General features: G+C 35.7%; 2 protein-coding genes across 10 annotated transcripts in view; both read right to left on the bottom strand.

The window, feature by feature from the left end:
• The window catches only part of GOLPH3L (golgi phosphoprotein 3 like), a 40,547-nt gene extending 39,195 nt beyond the window's left edge, over positions 1-1,352 (bottom strand). Inside the window, exon 1 of one of the 2 annotated variants that reach the window (XM_044239111.1) lies at positions 1,179-1,352. The gene's annotated coding sequence lies outside the window, so the exon portion shown is untranslated. Of the gene's footprint in view, positions 1-596; positions 713-1,178 lie in introns of those variants that run through there. The other variant, XM_044239112.1, reaches the window with a different exon arrangement.
• Positions 1,353-2,191: 839 nt separating this feature from the next.
• Positions 2,192-23,092, bottom strand: HORMAD1 (HORMA domain containing 1). 8 transcript variants are annotated; one of them, XM_044236498.1, is made up of 15 exons: positions 22,664-22,924; positions 21,014-21,076; positions 20,123-20,267; positions 17,146-17,209; positions 16,553-16,589; positions 14,435-14,455; positions 13,659-13,685; positions 12,313-12,380; positions 11,654-11,805; positions 9,536-9,795; positions 8,098-8,164; positions 7,942-8,018; positions 7,060-7,143; positions 4,920-4,991; positions 2,192-2,870 (listed from the first exon to the last, which is right to left on the bottom strand). In XM_044236498.1, exons 2-15 carry the CDS (start codon positions 21,044-21,046, stop codon positions 2,790-2,792), a joined length of 1,188 nt encoding a protein of 395 aa, XP_044092433.1. In that variant the 5' UTR covers positions 21,047-21,076; positions 22,664-22,924; the 3' UTR covers positions 2,192-2,789. The 8 variants fall into 8 exon arrangements, with proteins under 8 accessions (XP_044092433.1, XP_044092439.1, XP_044092435.1 ...); XM_044236504.1 differs by lacking the exons at positions 20,123-20,267; positions 21,014-21,076; positions 22,664-22,924 and adding exons at positions 13,489-13,499; positions 23,050-23,092; XM_044236500.1 differs by lacking the exon at positions 4,920-4,991.
• Positions 23,093-27,202: the final 4,110 nt, after the last annotated feature.

The following is a 27,202-nucleotide window of genomic DNA, read 5'->3' as shown; positions in this document are numbered from 1 at the left end:
TGATCTCAGGGTCCTGGGATCGAATCCCGCATCGGGCTCTCTGCTCAGCAGGGAGCCTGCTTCTCTCTCTCTCTCTGCCTGCCTCTCCATCTACTTGTGATTTCTCTCTGTCAAATAAATAAATAAAATCTTTAAAAAAAAAAAATCTAGTCAAGAGAAATGGCACTAAATCATGTATGATATAAAGTTAGCATACTTTATTTTAAAATAAATCTAAATGTCAGTTTTTGAAACGACAAAAATATTTTTAATCAGTAATTATTTAAAAGAATATCTTATTCATGTTCAAAAGAATGCATTCAAAAGCGTCTGTGACTGGATCCTGTTCTAGCGATATTTCCCGTTACATTACTTTCAGTTACATATTGTTAACACCCACTTTTCAAACAGGTCCCATGCTGCCATTTCTGCTCCTTTGTCCATGCTGATGCTCTCTCCCCTTTCCTTTCCTCTTTATATTCTACCCATTCTTCAAAGGCCTATTGAGGATCCAGGTAAAACCTTAAGTGAATACCCTTCTCCATTACCCTTATGTCCCATGGCCAGAATTGGTCTCTCTCTCAGCTATACTTCCACAGAGCTTTATTTATACTTACATCCTTTAAAGTATTTATTATAGTCTTTCTTTTGGTATGGCTGTCTCTCAACTGTAAACTTCTTGAGGGCAGGGATATTGTCTTCTTGGGTTTTTATAGTCTCCATAGCAACTAGCACAATGTCTTTAACGTTGTAACTGCTCAATAAATATATACTGATTAAAATGAATACTCAGAAATGCATGTGAACATTTTAAAATAGAAATACAAGTAAAGTGACTTACAAATGATTCTTTGTACAAGGCCATATTTCAAATACAATTCTTGGTGGGAGGTGGGAAGAAGGGTGAAGGAGGAAAAAACCCCTGTGATATAAATGCTTAAGGCATTAATCCTATCTGGCACTGTGAACAGAGTTTATTTGCTAACCCAATCCAAGAAACTTTAAGTCTTCAGAGAAAAAAAGGGCAGGAGGGGACTTTGAGGAACTAATACCCGCTGGGCATTTATTATTTAAAAATCTTATTTGGGGAAAAAAAAATGACCAAAAACTAATTGAATAAAAACCTCCCTCTCCCCATAAAATAAAAAATCTGTAGGCTTTTTTTGTACACTAGGAAATGTATATTCTCCGTTGCTTACCTGACGTTACTCCTGGGTTACAGCCGGACACAAACAGCAGCCTGCGCTCTGTTTTAGGGGGACACCTGTTCCCCCACGTCCTAGTAGGTAAAAAAAACTTCTCAGCCACGCAGAGATTACAAACTTCCTGATCCTTCGAGGCAGAGAAGGAATAACACATCAGCTTCCTCAGGATCCCTAGGCAACCTACCTTGGTGTTTCTTCATTGGACCAATCAGAAACCGCCAAGGTTGAGTCAAGCCAATCGGAGCTTACAAGGGGAGGCTCTCCTCGGGCTATTGTGTTGCGATCCCGACAAACACCACCAAAAGGAGGCAGGTTTGGGTCAACCTGACAGCTGGTCAATCCAATGAAGTAACCTTCGTAGAAGAGAGGAAAGGGAGCTGTGCTCCCCACGCCCATTAAACCGGCCAATCAAAGCGTTCAGTGAGCTAGCGCAAGCTGCAGATCTACAAAGGTTTTTGTTGGTCAAATCTCTGTAGCAGGTGTGTTAACTGTACCAGCGTATACTAGGACAATTAGGTGAGATGTGCTAGGATCCAAAAACCTAAGGACAAATAAACACTTTAAAATTGGTTGTTTTCGAAAATTAGCTTGTCCTCAACTTTCCTGTTCCAGAAAAACCTGATCTGGGTCAGTTTGTGGACGTTTATTTGGTTTACATTAAACAGGTTAGGTACATTTCTACCATTACATACACACCAACTTTCTCTATTAGCGCTTCTCAATGGCAAACCTATGGGTAATCTATGTTTTATAATGCGGCTGCTAAAACTGCAAGAAGCAAACAGACCAAGTTTTAAGTCTTTCTTTTTTAAGGCAAAGGAAATGATCAAAGCTGAAACCAGGTCTCAGATTTCTCCCTAAACACACCGTATCTTTCACACTACCACTCAAAGGTTCTGGGAAGTGTGCTCAACTCTTGTAAAGCAGTATTTACCAAAATGATCTCAAAATTAGTACCCAAACATTTTCTGCTAATTAAATAAAAATTAGAAGCCATCAAAGATGCTGAAGAATTTTTATTTATGCTGCCCAAAATGTCAGACCTTAAAAATCAGTCCTCATTTTGCCTTGAAGTAAAAAAAAAAAAAAAAAAAAAAAAAGTTAAAAAGATAACCAATTTTTAATGGTATGTTATATATTACCATGTTAGTACACTCTATCAAAGCACCAAACATTGTTTTAATGGCACAGGGACAAATAACCAGTTAAGTTTTACAGTTTTAACATAAGTAAAAAGTTAATTCCTACCAAAATTTAAAAACAAAATGAACATTATTCGTTTTTAAAATTGGCTCTAGAATGCATTAAAGGTTAATATATGTTTAAAGGAAGTGTCTACCAAAATGGAAGATAGATCAATATTGAGTAGATAATGAGCAAAATCAATTATGACACTGGTACTTTTGGTTTTATCCAAAAGTTCTCTTGCATTGTCTCAGATAAGAGTAAGGATCACAATATGACAGCTAAAAGTTTATTTTTGTACTAACTGCTTAACACAATCTTTAAATTTTCACATGGCAAACACACGTTAAAATAGTAATACATTGTCCAGTAGTTGAAATGTTGAGAACTTCACAAACATGCAGAAGAAAAAATTAATTTTTATATGCGCTCCTTTGGTTCACTAAACTTTCTTCTTTTTGGTACTGACTCTTGACTGGAAGAATCAAAGTGATGAAGGACCTGTCAAAAGAAAACAACTACTAAGGATACTTTTACAGCTTACATGTCTTTACTTTCAGATTTTTTTCATGTCTCTGAGGTTTGTTTGTTCCATCCTTCCCTTTCTTTTTAAAATTATACATAGTATGACTATTTCCTACTAAGATAGAATACCTGTGTTCTTTAAAAAGTAGGGTAAATTTTATTACTGATGTATCTTCTGATGGCTGCTGTAGTATATACTTTTAAAGTGTAAGGTCTTTATTCGGGTTGTTGGAGAAGTCAAAAACACAGATCTAACATTATGTCCTCAAAATAGTAAAATATTATGGGGGGATAAGAAGGAAAAAAGATTTTAAAATGAGCTACAGATAATGAAACGTGGCACCATGTAAGATTTAAATCACGTATTACTCTTTTTGTAACCCTGGTACTTAGCAGTGTCTGACTTAAACTTCCTTAGAGTATTCCTTTTTTTTTTTTTAAGACTTTATTTATTTGACAGACAGAGATCACAAGTAGGCAGAGAGGCAGGCAGAGAGAGAGAGAGAGGAAGAAGCTGGCTCCCTGCTGAGCAGAAAGCCCGATGCAGGACTCGATACCAGAACCCTGAGATCATGACCTGAGCCCAAGGCAGAGGTTTAACCCACTGAGCCACCCAGGCGCCCCATTTTTTTTCTTTTTTAAGATTTTATTAATTTATTAGACAGAGAGGTACAGTGACAGAGGGAACACAAGCAGGGGGAGTAGGAGGAGAAGCAGATTCCCCTGCCCAGCAGGGAGCCTGATGTGGGACTCGATCACAGAACCCTGGGATCATGACCTGAGCTGAAGGCAGAAGCTTAACGACCAAGTCACCCAGGTGTGCCCCTGAGAGTATTCCTGAGTAACTCAACTTTGATTTTTCTAAAAAAAACTCTCTAATGATACAAATTGGATGATTTTGCTAAAAAAAAAATCAAAGCTTAATACACTGGGAAGACTTAATATATTAATTAATGAAGAGTCAGGTTATTTCATTCCCTTCTTGAGTTATGTAAATTGAAAAAAAATATTAACTATATTTTTGAGAATACCCCTTTAACGTTTGATTTTTTTAAAGCAGTCTTATTCAGTTGCCTAAATGTTAACCTACTAATAATACTAAAAATTCTAGTTGAAAAATATAAATATTTGGGGCACCAGGTGGCTCAGTCATTAGGCATCTGCCTTAGGCTCCAGTCATGATCCCAGGGTCCTAGGATCGAGTCCCGCATTGGGCTCTCTGCTCTTCTTCCTTCTCTCTGCCTGCTTGTGATCTCTGTCTGTCAAATAAACAAAAAATCTTAAAAAAGAAAAAAAGATTTTAAAAAATTTAAAAAATTTCTTTCTCTTCCTAAGGTACTAAGAGAAGATGCTATTTTTTATGGAACAAGTTGATTTGGTAACTTATTTATACTTCACTTTTGTTCTCTCAGAAGCTGAGATCAAATTTGTGGCCCAATTTTAGCTCTACGTAAATAAAATGGCCTAAATAGTCTTATACTCTCATTTTCTCATTCTATTCTTATTTTTCTGGACATACTGATTTTAATTTTTTTAATAAATTCCTCCAACTTCTTCAAATCATTCATAAATCAGTAAATATTTACATAGAAAAAACTAACAAACCTCACACATCTTATTTTAAAATCACCTCATTTTTTAGAAACAATTACATAAGAAAAAAAAGAAATAATTACATATAAACAAGATTTGGATATCAGTACTTTGAGGTAATATCCAGGGATATTATCACATTTATCATTTAAAATTTAATCTAGGGGTGCTTGGGTGGCTCAGTCCACTAAGCATTCCAACTCTTGACTTTGGCTCATGTCAGAGCTCAAGGTTGGGAAACTGAGTCAGGCTCTGTGCTGGGAATGGAGCCTGCTTTAGATTTTTTCTCTCTCCCTCTTCTGATCCCTCTCTCTCTCTAAAAAAATATATTAAATATATATAAATAAATAAATAAAAATAAAATTTAATCTATAGTAAAGATGGTCTGATACTTGCCATTTTATTCAACCTGTATATTATCGTAAGACTTACTGTTCTCCCAGGTTCAAGTTGACTTCTCTTCCGATTTTCTTTAGAAGATTTTACTGGTTGATTTCCATTAGCCTCCACAAAGACGGAATAATTACTAATTGGTTATTTCTCAAAGAACAACCAACACTTGGTTTTTTTAAACTATAGGCAACTATATGCAGTTTTTAAAAAAGGGTTTCCTGAGATATAATTCAGATGCCATACAATTCATTTATTTAAAAGTTTACAGTTCAATAATTTTAAGTATCAGAGTTGTGCACCCATCATTGTAGTCCATTTTAGAACGCTTTCATCACTCCAAAAAGAAACCTGAGGCTGGTTGATTTGTTTCTTCCTTCATTCTCTTCTTTCTTTTAAAAATTATACCTAGTGTAATTATTTCCTACTAAAATAAGATACCTGGTTTCTTTGAATATAATTATTACTTCCTGATTCCCTCCTCCCACTAGCTCTAAGACTTTCTCTCTCTCTATAGAAATCCCTATTCTGGACTTTCAGATAAGTAGGATCATATAATATATAGACTTTTGTGACTGATTTCTTTCATTTAGCATGTTTTCAAGGTTTATCCATGTTAAAGCATACATTAGTACTTCATTCCTTCTGTGGCTGAATAATATTCCATGGTATATCCATTTGTTTATTGATGGATATTTAGGTTTCTTCCACCTTTTGGCTATTGTTAATAATGCTATCTATGCAATTTTTAAAGTGAATATTGGATAATGACACATTATTAGCTGTCTATTACTATTCTCTAAAAGGAAATGCTTATTTTTTGATGTCAAAAATGTACTTTTCAATAACTTTCTTAGTGTACATACTATTAAATATTTTCACTTCTTGCCATTTCCTAACAATCATTCAGCCATGATTCTCAATATCAGGAGTACTGTGGCAGAGAGTTCATATCCAAAAACATAGGCAATTTCAGAAATTAATTTACGTCCCCAAAGTATCTTAATGTCTTATTACAAGAAAATCTTTCCTAATATATTTTTTTAAATTCTTGCTTTTCTCCCCATATCCTAGTAAAGGATACTCATCCTAAATAGAAGCTGCCTACAAGGCCATTTTGCTGCTAGCTGTACTAATTTTTGAAATTCTTTTATCTCTTGGTCTCATCGGCATACTAGTTTGAATACTGCCTTCTACCAGTTCAAACTTCCTATTGAGAATGTAAAAAAAGGGGACTCCCGGCTCAGTTGGATGACCATATGACGTTTGATCTTGGGGTCATGAGTTCAAGCCCCAATTGGGGACAGAGATTACTGGAAATAATAAATAAAAACTTAAAAAAAAAAAAAAGACTGTGTGGGGAAAAAAACACCAAAAAAAGGCACTATAATCAATAGTGTGCTGGTAAATGTTTAACAACCAGTTCTCTAGGAGTAACAAATCCTGTGTTGAGGTATTTGCTGACTTCCACGCTGTGAATAGTCTCATCATGTCCAATTTCAAGCTACCAACATGATGTCACTGAATGAGGAGTTGGAAAGAAATGTCACTATACCACTGTTAGAGTGTGCTGTTTGTTTCCTAAATTTAGATATAATATTTTACGGAATGCTTTTTCTTCATCTTGGAAAGTTTGAGTAACTTAAAAGTCTAAAATAAAATGTAAATTTCCATTTACCAAAAATAGAAAACTAACATAAACCAGTGGGTTTTTTGCTTAAAAACATGAGATTCATTTTATGCAAAATATATACAAAACATTAATTTTTAATGTCTTATTAACAAGACAATTTATTTACAAGACAAAACATGAGAATATTTTGGCATTCTAGGCAATCTCCTTGGAATCTGGATGATGGTGTCATTTCTCAAAGCCTTTCCTGAATTCTCCTCTTTTATGTACTTTCAGTAAAATTCACCATTCTTTCCTTTGTTCCATGTAGCCTATTCAAACTGCTATCATGGCCCCCTATCATTGACCTCCAATTACTAAACTTTGAGCTAAGAGCAGGAACTATGTGTTATTCCTGTTATATCTCCAGCACCTAGTAAAGTACCTGACACATAACAGGTACTTACCAAATATTCGTCCAATAAAGGAAGGGTTAAGAAGCAAAATAAATTCACATATGGGAAAAAGCTATAAGGTTAGAGTGGAAAAAAAATCTAAAGGTACACTTACCATTTTATTCTGAAAGATTTTTCCACTTCTTGTTTTGCTTTCAGACACATCAAGTTCAGATGTTTTACAGACTAACTGTTCAACCTAGAAAATAATAACACAAAATCACATAATAAAAACTTTCTATAACATAATAATGGGGCTCCAAAATTCAGGAACTTAAAATCTAGGGTCTTATTATGTTAATGAAAACCATTAATTTTAAGTAGTTCTTACTGTCACAAAAAGTGCAAAGGCAAAGATAGTGAAACTGATACTGTATATAATTGATCATTCACTGAACTGAAAAAAATCCCAAATGATCATCAGGCACTACACTAATCTTCCAAGAGATAAGAACTTAAGCTCACTCCCACTGGAGAAAGGGGAAGTGCAGAGGAACATAGACAATAATCAGTCCCATTTGTAAATACAAAAGGTGGTGGAATAATTACTTAAGATTCTCTGAAATTCTGAAATTTTATGAACAATATTTAGGTTTAGTACTAAATAAATTGACAGTAATAATATACTTTAAACTTTTCAACATATACTTTTTTAAAAAAAGATTTTACTTATTTATTTGACAGAGATAGCGAGAGAGGGAATACAGCAGGGGAACGGGAGAGGGAGAAACAGGCACCCCGCCAAGCAGGGAGCCCTACTAGGGCTCAATCCCAGGACCCTGGGACAATGACCTGAGTATTAGGCAGACGACTAATGACTGAGCCATCCAGATGGCTCAGCGTATACTTTTCAAATTTTGTTAAAAAGCATTCTTAAGACCTAATTTTCTTCTAAAAGACCTTGAATATAATAAGGAAACCTGAAAATTAACTGAATAAACATATAATATTCTTCTGAAAAAAAAGCTAAATGTGAGTGGAATTACCAAATTTGTACCTGAGAATGAGAAATTGAAAGATCTAGACTTTCTTTAGACCTCATAATTTCATCTTCCTCACAAACTAAATTTGGTTCTGTTAAAAAAAAAAAGAGTTAAAATGGCATAAAATTGAATTGGAAGTGAATCAATCTACATTTTCATTAATTTCTTACCTCCAAGATCAGAAGATCCAGGGTTTTTTTTCTGCTCTTCCATTTTAGTCTCAAGGTCAAAATCATCCTACATAATTACATGAAGAAAAAAATGGACTCATTCCAAAAAGCAATTAAAACAACTGGGTAGAAATATTTATGAACAAATGTGTTTTACATGAAGGTTAAATATAACACACCACTACAACTGTCTTACACTTGGTAGAAATAAAATCCTATAATTACCATAACAAGGTACCATATTTATCCAGACAAAGTATAAACTACTACTTTACGTTGCAGGGTCATTTTAGGGACAAATATACAATTTTCTCAAAAAATACATAATGGTTCTAAGAACCCTTAGTTTTTACTATTGTTTGAGGGCAATGAATTAGACAAGTTCATACAACTACTACTTCTATATCTCCAGAATTTTTCTACAGATGTTATCACACACTTGAATAAAAAATGCCCCAACCCTCTTCAGGGAGTTAGTAAAGAATAAAATTTATCAGTCATAGTATGGTAGAAATAGTAACAAGTTTAATGTCTACTTTATAATTATTTTTCTCTTTGTGACATACATCAACAAGCTTTAAATATTTCAAGAATGCTACATAAATCCCAGCTATACTTGTTTATAAACCATCACTGGGATTTAGGTTTTGAGAAGACTTCTTCTTTGACTAAACTGGTTGAAAACTGAATTTTCTATTTGTTAGGATGTGGCAGAGCCTGAATTAAAAAAGAAAACTCTATACATAAGTACTGAGATTATAATTTAGAATAAAATGAGGTGAAAGAACAACAACAAAGATTAGATTAAGAAACAATCATGTTAATGTGAAAGATTTCCTGGGATTGAGTAATTACAACTAAAAAAAAAAGACTTTTTAAATATTTTTATTCATCCGTTCATTTAATCAATATTGAGAATGCACACTGTACACACTTATGTGGTAGGCACAGGAGTATTACAAAGAAGAAACACAATTTTCCTGCCTTCTGGGAACTTCCTGTCTGCTTCAGGACAGTGACTTTGCAGGCCTCAAGAAAGTTCAAGCACAGGTCTAAAATGAGCACCTAGTAGGGGTATTGGTAGAAAGGATTTCAACATTAGTTAGGCATTTGGAGTAGTTCAGTGGTTCAAATTATGCTCCAGACCAAAGAGTTTCCTCAGAGTTCACTACAAGGGTAGTTGAGGAGATGAGAGTCTGGGCCTCCAGAACCTTTCCCTGCTTCATTCAGAATAGTTGTGCTTTTAAACTTCTGAGAATAGTGTTTGCACCAAGGGAAAAATTTTTTAAATGAAAAGCTGATACCTTCTTTAAGGTCCCTATCAACCTTGAATTTATGATTATAATACAGTATTTATACAAATATCACTGAGAACTGTCTTCTGAATTGAGTCAAACATTTGTTACTATTATACTTTATAACTTTAAAATGTACTGACACTTATATAATGCTCCTGTTCATCTTCTATATCATCTTTGTCCATGAGAATTTTTTGAAGTGGTGTTTTTAATTGTTTTGGTGATAATATAGCTGAATCAATATTTTCCATTCGTTCTTTTTCAGTAGTTACTTTTACTTTGAAGGTGTGAAAAGGTGTTGGGACTTCTCCCACATTTAAGTACATAGGCTCCCCTTCAAATATCACTCCTTCACAATCACCATCCTTAAAACCAGGAGGCTGGTAGTCTGGGGGTGTAACTGCGAAAAGTAAGTATAAGCTGTGATGTTCATGAAATTGAAGAGAACATAATAATAATAATAATAATAATAATGATATAATAAATACAGATTGAAAACATTTCAAATACTATAAAAGGCAACCTTTTTTTTCTTCACTTGACTGACTGTTGACTTTGAATAAGTTATCTATCATCCTCGATTTGGTTTTCTCATCTGTGAAATGGGGATAATAATAGTACCTACCCCATTAGGTAGGGTATTAAATGAGTTAAAGTGTGTTAAATCCTCAGACCAGAATTGGCACAATGTAAGTAGTCAATAAATGTTAGTTGTCATTATTGTTGTTGCTTTATGTTCTTCTAGAAGATACTACACATGTAAAATACATATTTCAGATATATGTATATCCTTAACAAAACACAAATGAGATCATAGTGTTTGATACCTAGCTGGTTTTTTATTTTTTATTTTTTTTTAAAGATTTTATTTATTTATTTGACAGAAAGAGATCACAAGTAGGCAGAGAGGCAGGCAGAGAGAGAGAGGAGGAAGCAGGCTCCCTGCTGAGCAGAGAGCCCGATGCGGGACTCGATCCCAGGACCCTGAGATCACGACCTGAGCCGAAGGCAGCGGCTTAACCCACTGAGCCACCCAGGCGCCCCCCTAGCTGGTTTTTTAAAAGATTTTATTTATTTGAGAGAGAGAGAGAGAGAGAGAGAGAGAGAGCGAGCATGTGTGTGGGTGTGCATGTGTGCCAGGAAGAGGGTTTGAGGATGGGGAGAAGCAGAGGAAGAGGGACAAGCTGACTGGTGCTGAGTGTGAAGCCCAAGTGGGGCTCTATCTCACAACTCTTGAGATCATGACTTCAGCCAAAATCAAGAGTCTGAGGTTTAACTGACTTACCCACCTAGATGCCCTATACTTACCTAGCTGTTTTTAACCTTTCCTTTTAATCCATTTTTAATATTCCTTGGATAAATTAGGAGTGCATTCTTTTTAATAAGTTGCATGGTATCCTTATAAACATATAACATTGAATGTTTGTGTTAAGTATATTCCCAAGATACTTTTGATTTTCTGGATTAAAGTAAACATGCATCTAAAATTTTGATACTGCTAAATTGTCCTCTAAAATTATTGCACCTATATACATTCTCTCAAGAATTATAAAAGTGCCTGCTTTCTCCCATACCCTTGTCAATAATTGGTTTACAAATTTTACTGCTCTGGTAAGTTGAAAAATGGCATCTCAATTGTTCCATTTCTTTAATTATGAGTGAGGTTGTACCTCACATGGATATGTTCATATCACTGGAAAAGTTTGTGCATATTCAGAAGTCTAATTTTCCAAGTCTTTCTTTTTTAACAATTTTATTTATTTATTGGATAGAGAGAGCGAGAGAGAGAGAGCACACAAATGGAAGGGCACAGAGAGGGACAGGGAGAAGCAGACTTCTCGCTCAGCAGAAAGCCCAATGTGGGGCTCAATCCCAGGACCCTGAGATCATGACCTGAGCCAAAGGCAGGATTAACTAAGTCGCCCAGGCACCCCTGAATCTTTCTTTTTCAAATGCTGATATTAAATGAAATTTTTATAATTTCAAAAATTATATTACAGTTTGAGGTGTTTAAAATCATTTAGGATGGGGGTGCCTGCGTGGCTCAGTAGGTCATGATCTCTGGATCCTGGGATCGAGTCCCTCATTGGGCTCTCTGCCCGGCAGGGAGCCTGCTTCCCCTCTCTCTCTGCCTATTTGTGATCTCTCTCTCTGTCAAATAAATAAATAAAAATCTTTTAAAAAATCATTTAGGATGGAAACTAATTGTTTCAATAATAAAACATATACGTAACAACAGAATGTATTATAAGTGGTACCTTCATCGTAGTAGAAAAGTTTCATGGTCAAACAAACATCATTAGGTAAAGGTCCCAGATTTTGCATTAGAATATAAATCTTGCGAATCAGGAGAATACTTGCTTTCTTGGTGTCAGCAGATGACATACTAGATTCACTGTTTTGGTTTTTACTATAAGAGAATCACACATTAATTTCTTTTATGACACCCATGGCTTCTAATAACAACTTTACATCATACTATTTGAGATTCTTATTCCTAATATATCATTAAGTTTTTAAGTTGAAAGTCACCATAAAGTGTGGTTTAATGTCACTATTATTAAAATTCAATATTACTAATATTATTAATAATGTTATAAACTAATAATTTTATTTACATTAATATGAATTTTATATCAGATGTTTAAAGGAAATGAGTGAAGGACTTTAATTACATTTCTAATCACTCAAGCATACATAGCTTTCTTACTCTTTGGCTCTGTTTCACAATTAAAATAGTATATAATTAGCCACACAATCTGGGCTTGCAGCTGCTCAAAAGATATTTTGTACAGCCACACCTCAATGGTTAATTGACGATGTTTGAGAAGTTTCAGAATTAATCTTGAAGTTTAGCAATATAGTATTAATATAAATAAGTGGTAATCTGTATTACAAAAAGGAAATGATAAAATACCTTATGAAGTCCATGACTGGTCCATTACTAGTGTACTTGAATTTAAATTGGTAACATTCTGAAATTGTCTTAAATAGAAAACATTACAGTTATGTATTTGATATACAGTGCTGGTGGCCAAGTAGCTAAATACAGCTGATGTATAACTCTTAACGTTGATTTAATAGTTTTTTTTATGCAATGTTAATCCTTAATGGTCAACTGAAACTTTCAAGTCCTAATAATTCCCATGATTTGGGATTTGGGGCTTCAGTCTCAAGAGAGATGTATATTCTCCCACTAATTGCAATGTATATTATATATCCCAGAGGGAAGGAACTCCTTAGGAGGCAGGTAAGAGGGGCACAGGACTTAAATCCTTGCTATATGTAACCAGAAGCAAGTTATTTAAGCCTTCTAGGTTTTAGTTTCCCCAGCTAATAGTAGGGCCTGAAAATAGTACCTATGTCATTGGTGGTTGAGAATTTTTAGCAAATAGGATAATTTATATAAAGCCCTTAATAAAAGCGCCTGGCACACCAAACAATCATAAATATTAGTGAATCAGCAAGCTACTCTTGTAAAAAAAGATGTTGAACTATATACAACATCTGAAACTAAAAGAATATTTTCTGAACAATTAGTTAGCTTCTGAACAATCAACTAATTCACAGCTCATGAGATTTTCTTTGTCACCATGGACACACATGCTTTCTTTACATATCAGTGCTCTCACAGGAAGGGGAATCAGCTCTCTCTCTCTAAAAAAAATCTGCTTCTCCATGACTGAATGAATATATTATAATAACGATAGTGCAATGTTTAAAGCACCAAGATCATGGGCTGGCCTTCATAGGTTCCAAATTCTTGTTCTGCCACTGTGACCTTAGGCAAGAAACCTTGTATCTAGGTTTCCTTACCTATAAAGTAAAGATGATAATGGTATCAATCCCTTCTTTAATTGTCAGATGAACAAGTGGATGTGACAGGATTGGATGAATATTCAAAGTTCAAGGATAAGTATCACATTTTTGTCAAACTCAACCCCTTTCATAATTTTATAAAAAGAATGTTACATAAAAGCACAAGTTAGGAGACTTAGGTTATTTCTAAGGGGTTTTGGATTTGTGGCCCAGGATCTCTCTGGTAGCAAGCATATTAATCTGTTTAAAAATAACAATACAAACCTTGTCTTACCTCAAAAAAGCCTTTATGAGGTTCAAATGTGAAAATACATGTAAGAGTGAATATCATTAAAAGCATAAGATAAAAAAATTAAAAGGAAAAAGCATAAGATATTATTGTAATTTATGTTATTTTTAGATATTAGAGATATTATGTTTCTTTACTAACTTAAGCATACCTACCTGAGGGTCTTCTGGATTGGTGTATACCTATTTAAAAATAATTTACAATTGAGTTATATAAGTCTAAGTATTCAAGGAGAACTAAATTAGATATTTATTTTATTTATTTATTTTTTTATAAACAGATACTCTTTTTTTTTTTTTAAGATTTATTTATTTATTTATTTATTTGACAGAGAGAGAGAGAGAGAGATCACAAGTAGGCAGAGAGGCAGGCAGAGAGAGAGAGAGGAAGGGAAGCAGGCTCCCCGCTGAGCAGAGACCCCAAAGTGGGGCTCGATCCCAGGACCCTGGGATCATGACCTGAGCCAAAGGCAGAGGCTTTAGCCCACTGAGCCACCCAGGCGCCCCTAAATTGGATATTTAGACTAAACTATTAAATGGATTCAGCAGGGGCGCCTGGGTGGCTCAGTGGGTTAAGCCGCTGCCTTCGGCTCAGGTCATGATCTCAGGGTCCTGGGATTGAATCCCATATCGGGCTCTCTGCTCAGCAGGGAGCCTGCTTCCTCCTCTCTCTCTCTGCTTGCCTCTCTGCCTACTTGTGATTTCTCTCTGTCAAATAAATAAATAAATAAATAAAATCTTTAAAAATAAATAAATAAATGGATTCAGCAAAACAAAATACAAAATGACCCCCCAAAATATTAATTTGTTACTTTTTTCCAATAAATAGATCATGTGTTTGAATAAAGTGACACATCAATTGCTGGTTTTAGTGTTATTTAAATAAGCAAGGACAGTCTTTAAGAAAGAACATACAATTTAAAAATACTTACAGCTAGAACCACCATCCTTAGCTGAAATAAAAGAACAAAAATCTTACTTTTACTCTATGAAATATTTTTTCTTGATGGATCACAAGAATTCTTTGTCTTATTTCAACATTTATTCCTATTAAGAAATAATCTTGAAGAAAATATGATGTATATAAAGCAAAACCTTGGATGTCCTTCCTTATTCCCCCAAATATCTATTTCTAGTTGACTTACTGAAGGTTGACATTCATGTCATTGACATAAGAAAATACATGCATTTCTGCCAGTTACAAGGAAAATCTATATTGTGAAATAACATCAAACCCTTACAATGTAAGAACTGATCTTGAAAAGAGAAAAGCAGAGTTCGGGATTTTGCTTTTTTTTTTTTTTTTTAAGATTTTATTTATTTATTTGACAGAGAGAGAGATCACAAGTAGGCAGAGAGAGAGGAGGAAGCAGGCTCCCTGCTGAGCAGAGAGCCCAAAGTGGGGTTCGATACCAGGACCCTGGGATCATGACTTGAGCCAAAGCAGAGGCTTTAGCCCACTGAGCCACCCAGGCACCCCTGACATTACATTTCTACTTTCAAATGTTTTTTATTTGCACTTAAAATAAAATCCAAACTCCTTACCTATACACACTTCTGAATGCTCTGGCCCTGCCTATCTCCTCAGGCTCCTCTAAAACTATTCTCCCTCCCTTACTACTCATTGCATTCTATTCCCATTCACACTGTTCCTCTTTGTTCCTTGAACTCTCTCAACTCCCCCTTCAACTCTTTGTATTCGTGTTCTTTCAGGAATATTCTCTCCCAAAGTCAATGCCTGGCTGGCTTCTTCTCAATCAAGTTTCAGCTTAAATGTCACCTGATGAAGTTCTAGAACCTAGGTGAGTTTCGGTGGGCTGACAGCCTCGTGCTCCGTCATCATCACCTACTCAGGACCACCCTATTTAAAGTTACCCCACCTCTCCACCTGCGACACACTTTTCCTTCAATATTTTATTGGCCTTTCACACAATTGGAAATTACCTGAATTACTTGTTTTATTGACTGTTTTCCCACTAGAGAAGGGATCCTCTTTGTCTCGTTGACCACCTGGAATATGTGTCTAGCACACAGCAGTCACTCAGTATTTAATTAGTATTAAATATTTAATGCTTTAATGAGGGAGGTTAGTGACCAGAAATAAAATTTTCTTTTTTACAATTTTGTTTAGAGCTTGACTTTTTATATGTGCTGATATAAACATGCTAATACTCTACAGTAAACACTTTTTAATTGGAATTTCCTTATTTAGAATTTGTGACAATTTAACCTAGATTACACAGAAATTTATTTTTGAACTCTCACAAAGAAATAATTTATTAAATTATTAGTATAAACAAAATTGTAGGAGGCATGTGAAACTAATAAATGAATTATTTTAATTCATTAAGTTTTTATAAGTTAATATGCATTACTAAAACAAATACATGTCAACAATTAAAACAGGCTTGGCAAATTTGTTAAGTATTAACTCTATTGGTTTAAACTGAGTTAAATATTAGTCTTTATTTTTTTTTTTAAGGTTATTTATTTATTTATTTGACAGAGAGAGATCACAAGTAGGCAGAGAGGCAGGCAGAGAGAGAGGAGGAAGCAGGTTCCCTGCTGAGCAGAGAGCCCGATGCGGGACTCGATCCCAGGACCCTGAGATCATGACCTGAGCCGAAGGCAACAGCTTAACCCACTGAGCCACCCAGGCGCCCCAAATATTAGTCTTTAAAATGTTCAAATGTTGGGACACCTGGGTGGCTCAGTGGGTTAAGCAGCTGCCTTCAGCTCAGGTCACGATCTCAGCGTCCTTGGATTGAGTCCCACATTGGGCTCCTTGCTCGGCAGGGAGCCTGCTTCTCCCTCTGCCTCTGCCTGCCTCTCTGTCTGCCTGTGCTCGCTCTCTCTCCCTCTCTCCCTGACAAATAAATAAATAAATAAATAATCTTAAAAAAAAAAAATGTTCAAATGTTCAAACTTTTGAGTAATTTGGACTGTCCTATGCACAAGTTAGTTTAAATTAAAGTTTTACTTTGCGGTAATTGCTGTTACATTTGTGGAGTATAAACTGTAGGAGAAAAGATAAGGAGATACTGACTTACGTATTTTTTTTGCAAAGCATCGTAGCATCCTAGCATCCTAAAAAATAACAAAGGATTCATAACAAAGCACTGAATGCACTTCCAGAAAAGAACTCTTTTAATAAGTTTTCCATGTTATCTCATTACTAACATAAATTTTCTTGTTATTCTTTTTTTTTAATAAGATTTTTTTTCTTTTAAGCAATCTCTATACCCAGTGTGGAGCTCAAACTTACAACCCTGAGATCAAGAGCCACATGTCCTAATGACTGAGCCAGCTGGTCTCCCTAAAGTTCCCTTCTTATTAACCATCTTAAAATAATAAAACAAAACAAATAATGGCAGAAATATAAAATGTTGATAGAGGATGGTTCGGGATAGAAGGTAAAATATATGACAGCTACTTGTGGGGAACACTAATAGGAAAATGAATTCTGTTCACATGGAGCATAAAATAAAGGAAAATTTTAAGGCAAAAATCCAAAAATGGTATTTAGTATTGAAAAGGGAATTACTAAAATTAGGTTAAACACTGAAAGGTATCCAAGGTATAAAAAAAGAATGTGATTTAAGAAAAAAAATAATTTAATATCATTAGGTATTCTTTTACTTACCACTTCACTAACTGTGTAGATCCTGGACATTTTTTATCTTCTCTCAGAATTTTGACACAAAGATCTAAACACCAAAATTATATAAATATAGAGTTGCTTAAGATTAGTAAATGACTAGAAATTTAACTGAAGATTATTTTCTTTAGCTGTGTATTAGAGGTATATTATATTATTAAATAGCAATGAACTTCCAGATGATTGATATAATATAATTTAAAAGAAGAAACATTTTATGGAAACAAAGAATATTTTTTTCCATATTATAAAATGACACCATAATGACTAGGATCATGTTAATGGGTAGAAAAAAATTATTAAAAGTTATAAAATATTTAAAGTCAGATATAAAGCGTTCACACCATCATTATCCAAGAGTCTTAGTATTTGCAGGCCCTTATCCCAATTAAATACTTGCAAAAGACCAAGAATTTAACTGGCAAAAGACCAAGAATTTAGCTACCAGAGATAGAGAACTTTCCTGCAGGAAAGCAACAGGTAATACAATGGAAAGTACTGAGATTTCTATCTCGGGTTCCTTATCTGAAAAATAGGGATAATGTCTAACTCATAGGCCTATAATATGAATTAACAAGATATAATACATAACATAGCACTTCACATATTGCCCAGCACATAGTTAGCACTCAAAATTAGGTACATACTACGCCCTGGGTAATGAATGATTACTGTAGTACAAATAGACTAGATTATTTTTACTTCCTTAAAATAACACAACACATACTACCACTGTACAAAGCTATTAATAATAGTATACTTTTATCTACATATTTGTCATTATAAGAGTAATGTCAGATAAAATTAAACTTGAGAAATTGAGGAAAAAATGTTATGATTAAGTGCATCCAAAGGTATTAAATATACTTTTAAAAGATTTATTTCAGTGAGAGAGAGAGAGCAAGTGTAAAAGGGGGAGGGGCAGAGGGAGAGAAATTCAAGCAGACTCTGCTGATTGCTAAGCCCCTAGTGGGAACAATCTCACGACCCTGATACCAGACCTGAACTGAAACTTAAGAGTTGGATGCTGAACCAACTGCACCACCCAGGCACCCCTTGAATATTCTTTTTAAAAACCACTTAGTCCACACAAAAACTTATACATGAATGTGACATTATTTATAATAGCCAAAAAAATTGGGTGCCTGGGTGGCTCAGTTGGTTCAGCGTCTGACTGATTTTCGCTCAGGTCATGATCTCAAGATTGTGAAATCGAGCTCCATGTCTGGCTCCAAGCTCAGTGTGGAGTCTGCTTGAGATTCTCTCCCTATGCCCCTCCCCACTCCTGCTCATGGGTGCTCTCTCTCAAATTAAAAAAAAAAAAAAAAGAAAGAAAGAAAAGAAAAGAAAAAGAAAAAATATAAATAGCCAAAAAGTGAAAACAACTGAAACAAAGGTTCTTCAACTGATGAATGAATAAATGAAATGTGGTATATCCATATAATGGAATATTATTCAGCAATAAGAGAATGAAGTACTAATTCATGTTATCATATCAATAACCTTAAAAACATTAGGTGAGAGAAGCTGATCACAAAGGACTACATATTGTATGATTCCATTTACATGAAATATCCAAAATAGGCAAATCCATAGAGATAGAGAGCAGATTGGTGGATGTCTAGGACTGGGGAGGTAGGGGAACTGGAGAGCCATTTAGTTGGTTATGGAGTTACCTTATGGGTTAATGAAATGTTCTAAAATTGACTGTGGTAATGACTGCACACCAATTTGAATACACTAAAAATCATTCAACTGTGCACTTTAAATGCATGAATTGTCAGGTATGTGAATCATATCTTAATAAAGCTATTATTAGAAAATCTCTAAGTAAAAATTATGTTTTATCTATTATTTTTTCTTGTTTTATTTAAGTTTGATTAACATAAATATTATTAGTTTCAGAGGTAGAGTTCAGTGATTAATCAGTCTCATATAATACCCAGTGCTCATTACAACACAGTGTGCTCTCCTCAATGTCCATCACCCAGTTACCCCACTCACCAACAACCTCAGCAACCCTCAGTTTGTTTCCTATTTAAGAGTCTTATGGTTTGTCTCCCTCTCTGATTTTGTCTTATTTTTTCCCCTCTTCCCCTTTGATCTCATTTTTTTTAAAAAAAAAGATTTTGTTTATTTATTTGACAGAGATCATAAGTACGCAGATAGGCAGGCAGAGACAGAGAGAGGTGGAAGCAGGCTCCCAGCTGAGCAGAGAGCCTGATACCAGGCTTGATCCCAGGACACTAGGATCATGACCTGAGCTAAAGGCAGAAGCCTTAACCCACTGAGCCACCCAGGCGCCCCTCATTTTGTTTTTTAAATTCCACATGAATGAGTTCATATGATAATTGTCCTTTTCTGATTGACTTATTTCACTTCACATAATACCCTCTAGTTCCATCCATGTTGTGGCAAATGGCAAGATTTCATTTTTTTTAAGATTTCATTTTTTGATGGCTGAGTAGTTTCTACTGTGTGTGTGTGAGTGTGTATGTATATGTGTGCATACACACACACACACACACACACACACCACATCTTTATCCATTTATCTGTCAAGGGACATTGGGGCTCTTTCCATAGTGGTTACTGAGGATATTTCTGCTATAAACACTGGGGTTCAGGTGCCCCTTCGGATCACTACATTTGTATCTTTGGGGTAGATACCTAGTAGTACAATTGCTGGGTCAAAAATATCACAGTTTTAAAGCAAGCCAAAATAAAAACACATTTAAAGAAAGAGTTTTGTGTATGCGTGGTTTTTTAAAAAATAGGCTCCCACACCTAGCAGGGAACCCAACACAGGCTTGAACTCATGACCCTGAGATTGAGACCTGAGCTGAAATCAAGAGTCGGACACTTTAACCCACTGAGCCACCCAGGCACATCTAAAGAAAGTTTTAAAATAAACATTACATCTAAAAAAATTGAAACAAACAAAATATAAACATGACATTACCATCTAGGTATCTTGTTCCATAAGCACATTCAGGAAATATTCCTCTCAAATATGTGATACAGGATACTGAAACTGCTAGGAGCCTCTTCACTAACACTAAAGACTGTTGCTCTGTTGATATCTTACTGGGAAACACCAGTGCACTCTAAATTCAAGGAAAATTTAAACATATCATTTAGATTTATTAAAAATAACATCTTCCTGAACTTTGAGTAGATCTAATTTTGCATAAGCATGATACTTTCCCAAAGAATTCTAACAATTAAAAAAAAAAACTTAGCCATAGTAGTTAGTAAACCCCAGAAAGTCAGGGTGGCTTCTAAGATGTGAGGGTAATTCCAGGGTTGCCGCTTAAAGGTAAAATGCAAAAAGTAGTTAAAAATCATGTCAAAAATCCTCCTGCAGCTGACTGCAAGCACATGATAGATAACACTTCTTTTCTCTTTAGTTGCCAACTAGGTTTGACACAGGTAACTATAACACAAGAACTGTGCAACAATGAGAATTTTATCTTTGTGAATAAAGCATGTACATTCATTTCCTAGGAATGGATTGCTAAATCGCTTCTTGGCCTTTTGGCTAAGATCAAGTGTAGGAATGCACTGCTAAGAATGATAATTTCATCAAAGCAAGAGAATAGCATTTATTCACACCTTATCTAAATTGAATATGAACCAATTATTTAATACACTGCATCAAATATCTACTATAATTCTCCATTGACTCTATAAAGAGTTTAGTAAATACCTTCAGTTCTTAAAATAGGGAATTTCCTGATCTTATTAAACCCTCAAACAGTTGATTCTAACTTTAGAATATAAAAATAATTGAGACTTCAATAAACGATAAAATTAGCTAAATTAGCATATATTAAAGTATACGAAATCATACCATGGAAGTTCTTTGCAATTGTGCAGTGGCCATCTCCGGATAAAGTTTTTTCTTTAATTCAACCTTATGATACAAATAAAAGCTTTAACTTCAGATCCTATTTTTATCCCTAACATTCTAGTTTATTACATGTAAAGTCAGACTTTTTTATGTGAATAATTTCATGTAAATAAATTTTACATAAACAAATCTATGTATTCAAGCATTGACTACATGGTTACAGTTAGGTAGGTATTAAGTAATGAAAACTGCCCTTGCCAAACTCTTTAAAGTAATCTTAAGTTTTTTGTTCTGGGTGTGTCTGTGAGGGTGTTGAGGATGAGATCAACATTTGAGTTGCAGGACTGAGCAAAGCAGATTGCCCTCCCTAGGGTTAACAGGCCTCACCCTGTCAACTGAAGATCTGAATGAAACACAAAACCTGAGTAAGAAGGAACTCCTCCTGCCTGTCTGCTACGCTGGGACATCTGTCTTTTCCTGCCTTTGGACTTAAATTGGAAACTTTAACTCTTTCTTGGGTCTTCAGCTTGATAACTGCAGATCTTGGGCCTTTTAATTGTGTGACTAATTCATTATAATAAAGATCTTTCATATATGTATACCTTAAAAAAACCCAAAAAACAAAAAAACAAACAACGGTGGGGACGCCTGGGGAGCTCAGTCCGTTAACTGTCTGTCTTCAACTGTCTGTCTTCAGCTCAGGCTCCGGTCAGGATCCTGAGGAGCCCCTCTCCTCTAGCTCCCTGCTCCCTTCTCCTTCCCCCTCCTCCCTTCTCTGCTCCCGCTCTCTGCTCCCGCTCTCCGCTCTCGCTCTCCCTCCGCTCTCCTGTGTGCTCTCTCCCACGCTATTTCTCGCAAATGAATAATAATATCAAAAAAAGTCTTAAAAAAAACAAACAAGAAAGAAAGAAAATGGAAAAAAAAATCCTGAATTTTTTGTTTTACATTTGTAGTTTCAAAAGGACCGAATCTGGTAAAGATCCTTTACTGAACTTCAGCATGGCTCTCAATATAACAACATACTGTCCTACTCTGTGGAACAACCGCAAAAGAGGAACAGAAAATACTCCAGATTTTGGCTGATTCTGATTTCTCAATTACGACTGATGTTTTCACCAAGTTTCAGTTTTTTTTGGTCCCCAGTTTCACTTTTCTTTTCTTTTTTTTTTTTTTTTTTAAGATTTTATTCGCTTATTTGACAGACAGAAATCACAAGTAGGCAGAGAGAGAGAGGAGAAAGCAGGCTCCCCGAGGAGCGGAGAGCCCGATGCGGGGCTCGATCCCAGGAACCTAGAACCATGACCTGAGCGGAAGGCAGAGGCTTTAACCCACTGAGCCACCCAGGCGCCCCTGTTTCACTTTTCTTAAGCAGAAAATCCAACTGGAAGAGGTCCCAGAAGAGACAATTTACTGTTTTAACTGATCCTGACGAAACCTGGACGAGACGCCAGAGTTAACCTCGTCTCAAGAACCTCTGGTGAGGAGTAAGTAGGTCTACATTCCACGCCCCACCCCCATGTTTCACCATTAAGACTTTAAGGAACTTAAAAGTAGTTGGGAGGTTTCAGAAAAAGAGATTAAAAAGCAAAAAAAAAAAAAAAAAAACAAAAACAAACACGAAAGAAAACAAACAAGCAAACAAACATATACATTACGGAACGTCTGAGGATTGGCATCCGCGACCACGAAACCTGCACCACGCAGCACGCACTCTGTGGGATGCGCAGGCGTCTTCCCTCAACCGTTGCTCTCACAGGCGCAGCAGCAGCCTTGTGACCTCCAGGCAGTTTCCCGCCAAGAGCCGCGCAAGGCGCTCTGGGAATCCCGAGAGGCTGAAGAGCCAGTCTCCGTCAGAGAAATGCCAGATTGCCAGTAGGCAAAGCTTAAGTAACGGCATGTGCCAAGCCTTTCCAAAATATTTAGCTTTCCTATGGTGACTAAAGTGTTCTCAACCGCCGTTTAATTAACCCTGTTAATTTCTGATTGTTTTCTATGATTTTCTTATTGGATCTGCCACAAATGCATTCCATTCCCACCTTAGTCTCCTGTGTCTTCAGGAAACCAGGTGCTCTGGCAGTCTCTACTTAGATATTTCTACTTTGCTGTCTGTGGGGACAGTGGAGAGCTTCGAGGGTAGTTAATATCTCATTTATAAACAATAATAAAATCAGAGCTGGTCTGTAGTTGGAGATTGCTGAAGAGTACAAGCTGTTTACAAATTGTTTTATGTCCGAATAAGTTATGTTAGCAGTTTAAACATAATTATTCATTAACTTCGATATGTCTGCATAACCAGTTAGAAAACAGCCGCCCCAGTAAGAAAAGATTTGCCCAGTGTCAATCAGGAGAACCTTTTTTTCAGTCAAAAATTGTGAAAATCCCCTGGTCTAATAATCATTTTGCTTTATAGTTCTCTCATGCCTGAAGTTCACAAGCTGCTTTCAAAATTCACTTATTCTTCTATCTTATTCCTACTTTGGTTCTTCTAAGACCTTTATCTTAGGAGGAAAACACAAGTATTTCTCCTATTTTTAGAGAAGAGGAAACCGTTTCAGGTAAACTTGGTTTCCTGAGACCAAAACCAATTTCAGCCTTGCCAGAGGGGGAGCCATGACACCACAATAATGACACGTTAGGTTTATGATTTGGTACTTTGTATCAAATTTACTTTTGAGTTATTAACAACTATAGAAAAAATGAAAAAGTAAATAGCTTATCTAGGATCACAGAATCAGAATAATGCTCTAGGGAATGGATAATTTCTATTTTCTTAGGGTCTCTGACTGGACCTATGAATTTAACTGACAAAAATAAAAAAAACAGATTAATAGGAGAAAACATACAAATTTTAATTATATCTTCTTTAATTGTATCTTTGCACCTGGGAGTCTTCAGAAGATAAGTTAAGACCCAAGGAAGCAGAGCTGAATGCTTATATACTGAGTTGGACAAAAAATAGTAAACTGTGAAAATATGACTAGGCGAAGGGCTCGGGCTGGAACAGTTATATGAATGAAGTAACTAGAAAGATAGGGGTTAGATTAACAAGGTTGGTTTGTATAGATTTATCCTGGCCTTGGCCTCCTGCCCTTGGTGATGAGAATTTCTCTTTCTTTCTGATATAGGGAGGGTATTTTTCACATGGGAATTTTATCTCCTGCTTTTAAGAAAAGGAAGGCGAATCAGAATGTCCTCTTCACAGCTGCTATTTTTCAAGTGCTTTTAACTCAAAATAGTCAGTATGCTAAACCAGCATTTTTTGGGTGCTGTGTTCTGAACTCCTTCAATACAATCAGTAACTACTGATTTAACTAACTGTATCACTGACTATATTTTGAGGATGAGAGTGGAGAAATGGGTGGTGTTGATGTAAGACATCCAAAACATCGATTACCATAATAATAAGTAGATACCATTAAAAAGAGCAATACTAGAAACCTGAAGGTAAATACTAAAAGAAACAGCTAAAAGTATTTAAAAGTATTACTGGTTTTAAAAAAAACTGGTAAAGGGATGCCTGGGTGGCTTAGTCAGTTAAGCATCTGTCTTTGGCTTAGGTCATGATCCCAGGGTCCTGGGATCTAGTTCTGTATCAGCCTCCTTGCTCAGCTTTTTCCTCTGCCTGCCTCTCCCTCTGCTTGTGTGTGAATTCTCCCTCACTCTCTCTCTCTCTCTTTCTCTCTCTGTGACATAAACTCTTTTAAAAAAAAATGTTGGTTAAGAGAATGGGAAGTTAAGCTTTTACAGATACTCACTATAAAACAAACAGTTCAGTTATGCATAGTGTTAATCACAGTACCATTCTGAATGGGCCTCTGAATTGTTGATAACAGCTATGAGGTACTTACTGTAGAGAATATAACATTTTTGCTGTCTAGATATTGACAAATTCTTGGTTATATAACACTGCCCAAATACACACACATATATATACTGTGGATCAGTGTTTGTACAATTTATCATTTGCTCTTTGAAATTGTTGAGGAGGAAAATCTTTTCCTGTATCTTTTTAGATTTTGTACTTGGGGGCCTGCAATTTAAATGAAGGACAGACAAATTAGCAAGAGGGAAAAACAAATTTAAGTATGTTTATATGCACAGGAGTTCACAAAGAAATGACTCAAGGATGTGGTTAGATTTTGGAGTTTATATGCCATCTTAATAGGGGATGGCAGAGGAGCAGAGGGAAAGTCATGAGAGAACATATGACTTACAGGAAAAATGAATGGGCCATTAGGAGAATAGGTGGGATATGTGATTTTTTTTTTTTAAGATTTTGTTTATTTATTTGACAGACAGAGATCGCAAGTAGGTAGAGAGAGGAAGGGAAGCAGGCTCCCTGCTGAGCAGAGAGCCCGATGTAGGGCTCAATTCCAGGACCCTGGGATCATGACCTGAGCCAACGGCAGAGGCTTTAACCCACTGAGCCACCCAGGCGCCCCAGGATATGTGATAGTTTATGATAATGTTTCTTTAGGTGATTTTTTTATCTAGGTGCTGACTTGTGCTGACTTCTTATCTTTGTAAAACTCTTTGGGAGGGGATTCAGGACAATTGAATTCTTTTGGGAAGCTTTGCTTTCAAGAAAAAGGAATGTAAAAAAGCCTCTTCCTATAGTCAATGATTTACAAATTTCTTCAGTTCAAAATAATCCTTATGATACTGGGGCATAGTCTGGACCCCTTCAAATTAATGATAAAAAAATAATATACATGCATATTTAAGTTACCTGTATATGCATAATAAATTCTAGAAAGATACTCATAACTCATCATAGTGGTTACTTCTGAGGAGGAAAGATCTAAGCCTTTAGGGGAAAGGAGACGGATAGAAAATTTTCAGTGTTTTATATAGTCAATCTTCATTATTCACAGCCTTCATAGAAGTGAATCTGTTCAGTAACTAAAATTAATTTTTAAACTCCAAATTAAAAAGCAATTCAAGGAAACCACAACAAAGTAAATCCATGGAATGGAGCTCTTCTACTGGACTACATGGAATCCCCCAATATCATGAGGACACACTAGAATTCTGGGTTAATAAGTCAACACATATCTGAGCAGAAAGAAAATGCCAGTAAGTAACTATTAGAGCAGTCATTTATGTGAGCCAGCTTGCAGTTCTGACAGCCCAATTATAAAAAGTGACATATTTACAAGTTGCCAATCTGTCAAATAAATGGAGACCAAAAAAAAAAAAAAAAAAGCAATGCCATATAGCACTTTTAAGTTCATTTGCAGACATGTACAGAGTGGCAAAAAAATTTGCATCTTTCTACATACATATTCCCAGCCAAAATTGAACAAGATGATGTTCAGCCTTCTTGTTTCAGCTCTCATATTGTAAACAAGTGTGCTTTTCGTGGTCTGTTTAGTACCATGTTTTTGCATTGGGTTTTTTTTTTTTATGTTTTTACATGGCTGTGCCTTTATTTTCCACTATAAAAAATAGGTTTCTTTTTTTTTTCTTCAAGATTTTATTTATTTGTTTGACAGACAGAGCATAAGCAGGGGGAGCAACCGAGGGAGAGGGAGAAGGACACTCTCTATTGCAGGGACCCCAACGTGGAGCTCGATCCCAGGATCCTGTGATCATGACATGAGCCCAAAGATCGTGACCTGAGCCAAAAGAAGACGCTGAACCAACTGAGTTACCCAGGCACCCCGCCTCTTTTTTTTTTTTTTTTTAATTTTACTGTCTAAAATGGATAGTGCTTAAGTGCTATCTTTGACTTCCTTCTTTTCCTATGAAGCATGTCATAAGGCCCTTATGTGAGAGGTGCTCTCCTTGTACCTAAAGGAAAGAAACAATCCTTATCTCCATAGACAAAGTGGTGCCAAGAGAAATCCAAATAAACAGGCCTTAGTAAGATTCCTGTAGCTTGGTACCTTTAGCTTATACCCTTCTGTCCTGTCACATTTTTCCAGAACTTTTTTTTTTAAGATTTTATTTATTTATTTGCCAGAGAGAGAGAGAAAAAATAAGCAGGGGGAGCAGCCGGCAGAGGGCTAAGCAGTCTGATGTGGGACTTGATCCCAGGACGCTTCAATCATGACCTGAACCAAAGGCAGATGCTTACCTGACTGAGCCACCCAGGCATCCCCAGGACTTTCCATTCTTCATCAAATGTAGTATAAAAACAGTTAAGTTTATTCCGTCTGGTCTTCATTTCCTTATGAAGGCTCCTGT

Source organism: Neovison vison, chromosome 2, assembly GCF_020171115.1.
Source record: "Neovison vison isolate M4711 chromosome 2, ASM_NN_V1, whole genome shotgun sequence".
NCBI classification, from domain to species: domain Eukaryota; kingdom Metazoa; phylum Chordata; class Mammalia; order Carnivora; family Mustelidae; genus Neogale; species Neogale vison.
This window is presented reverse-complemented; position numbering and strand designations above follow the sequence as displayed.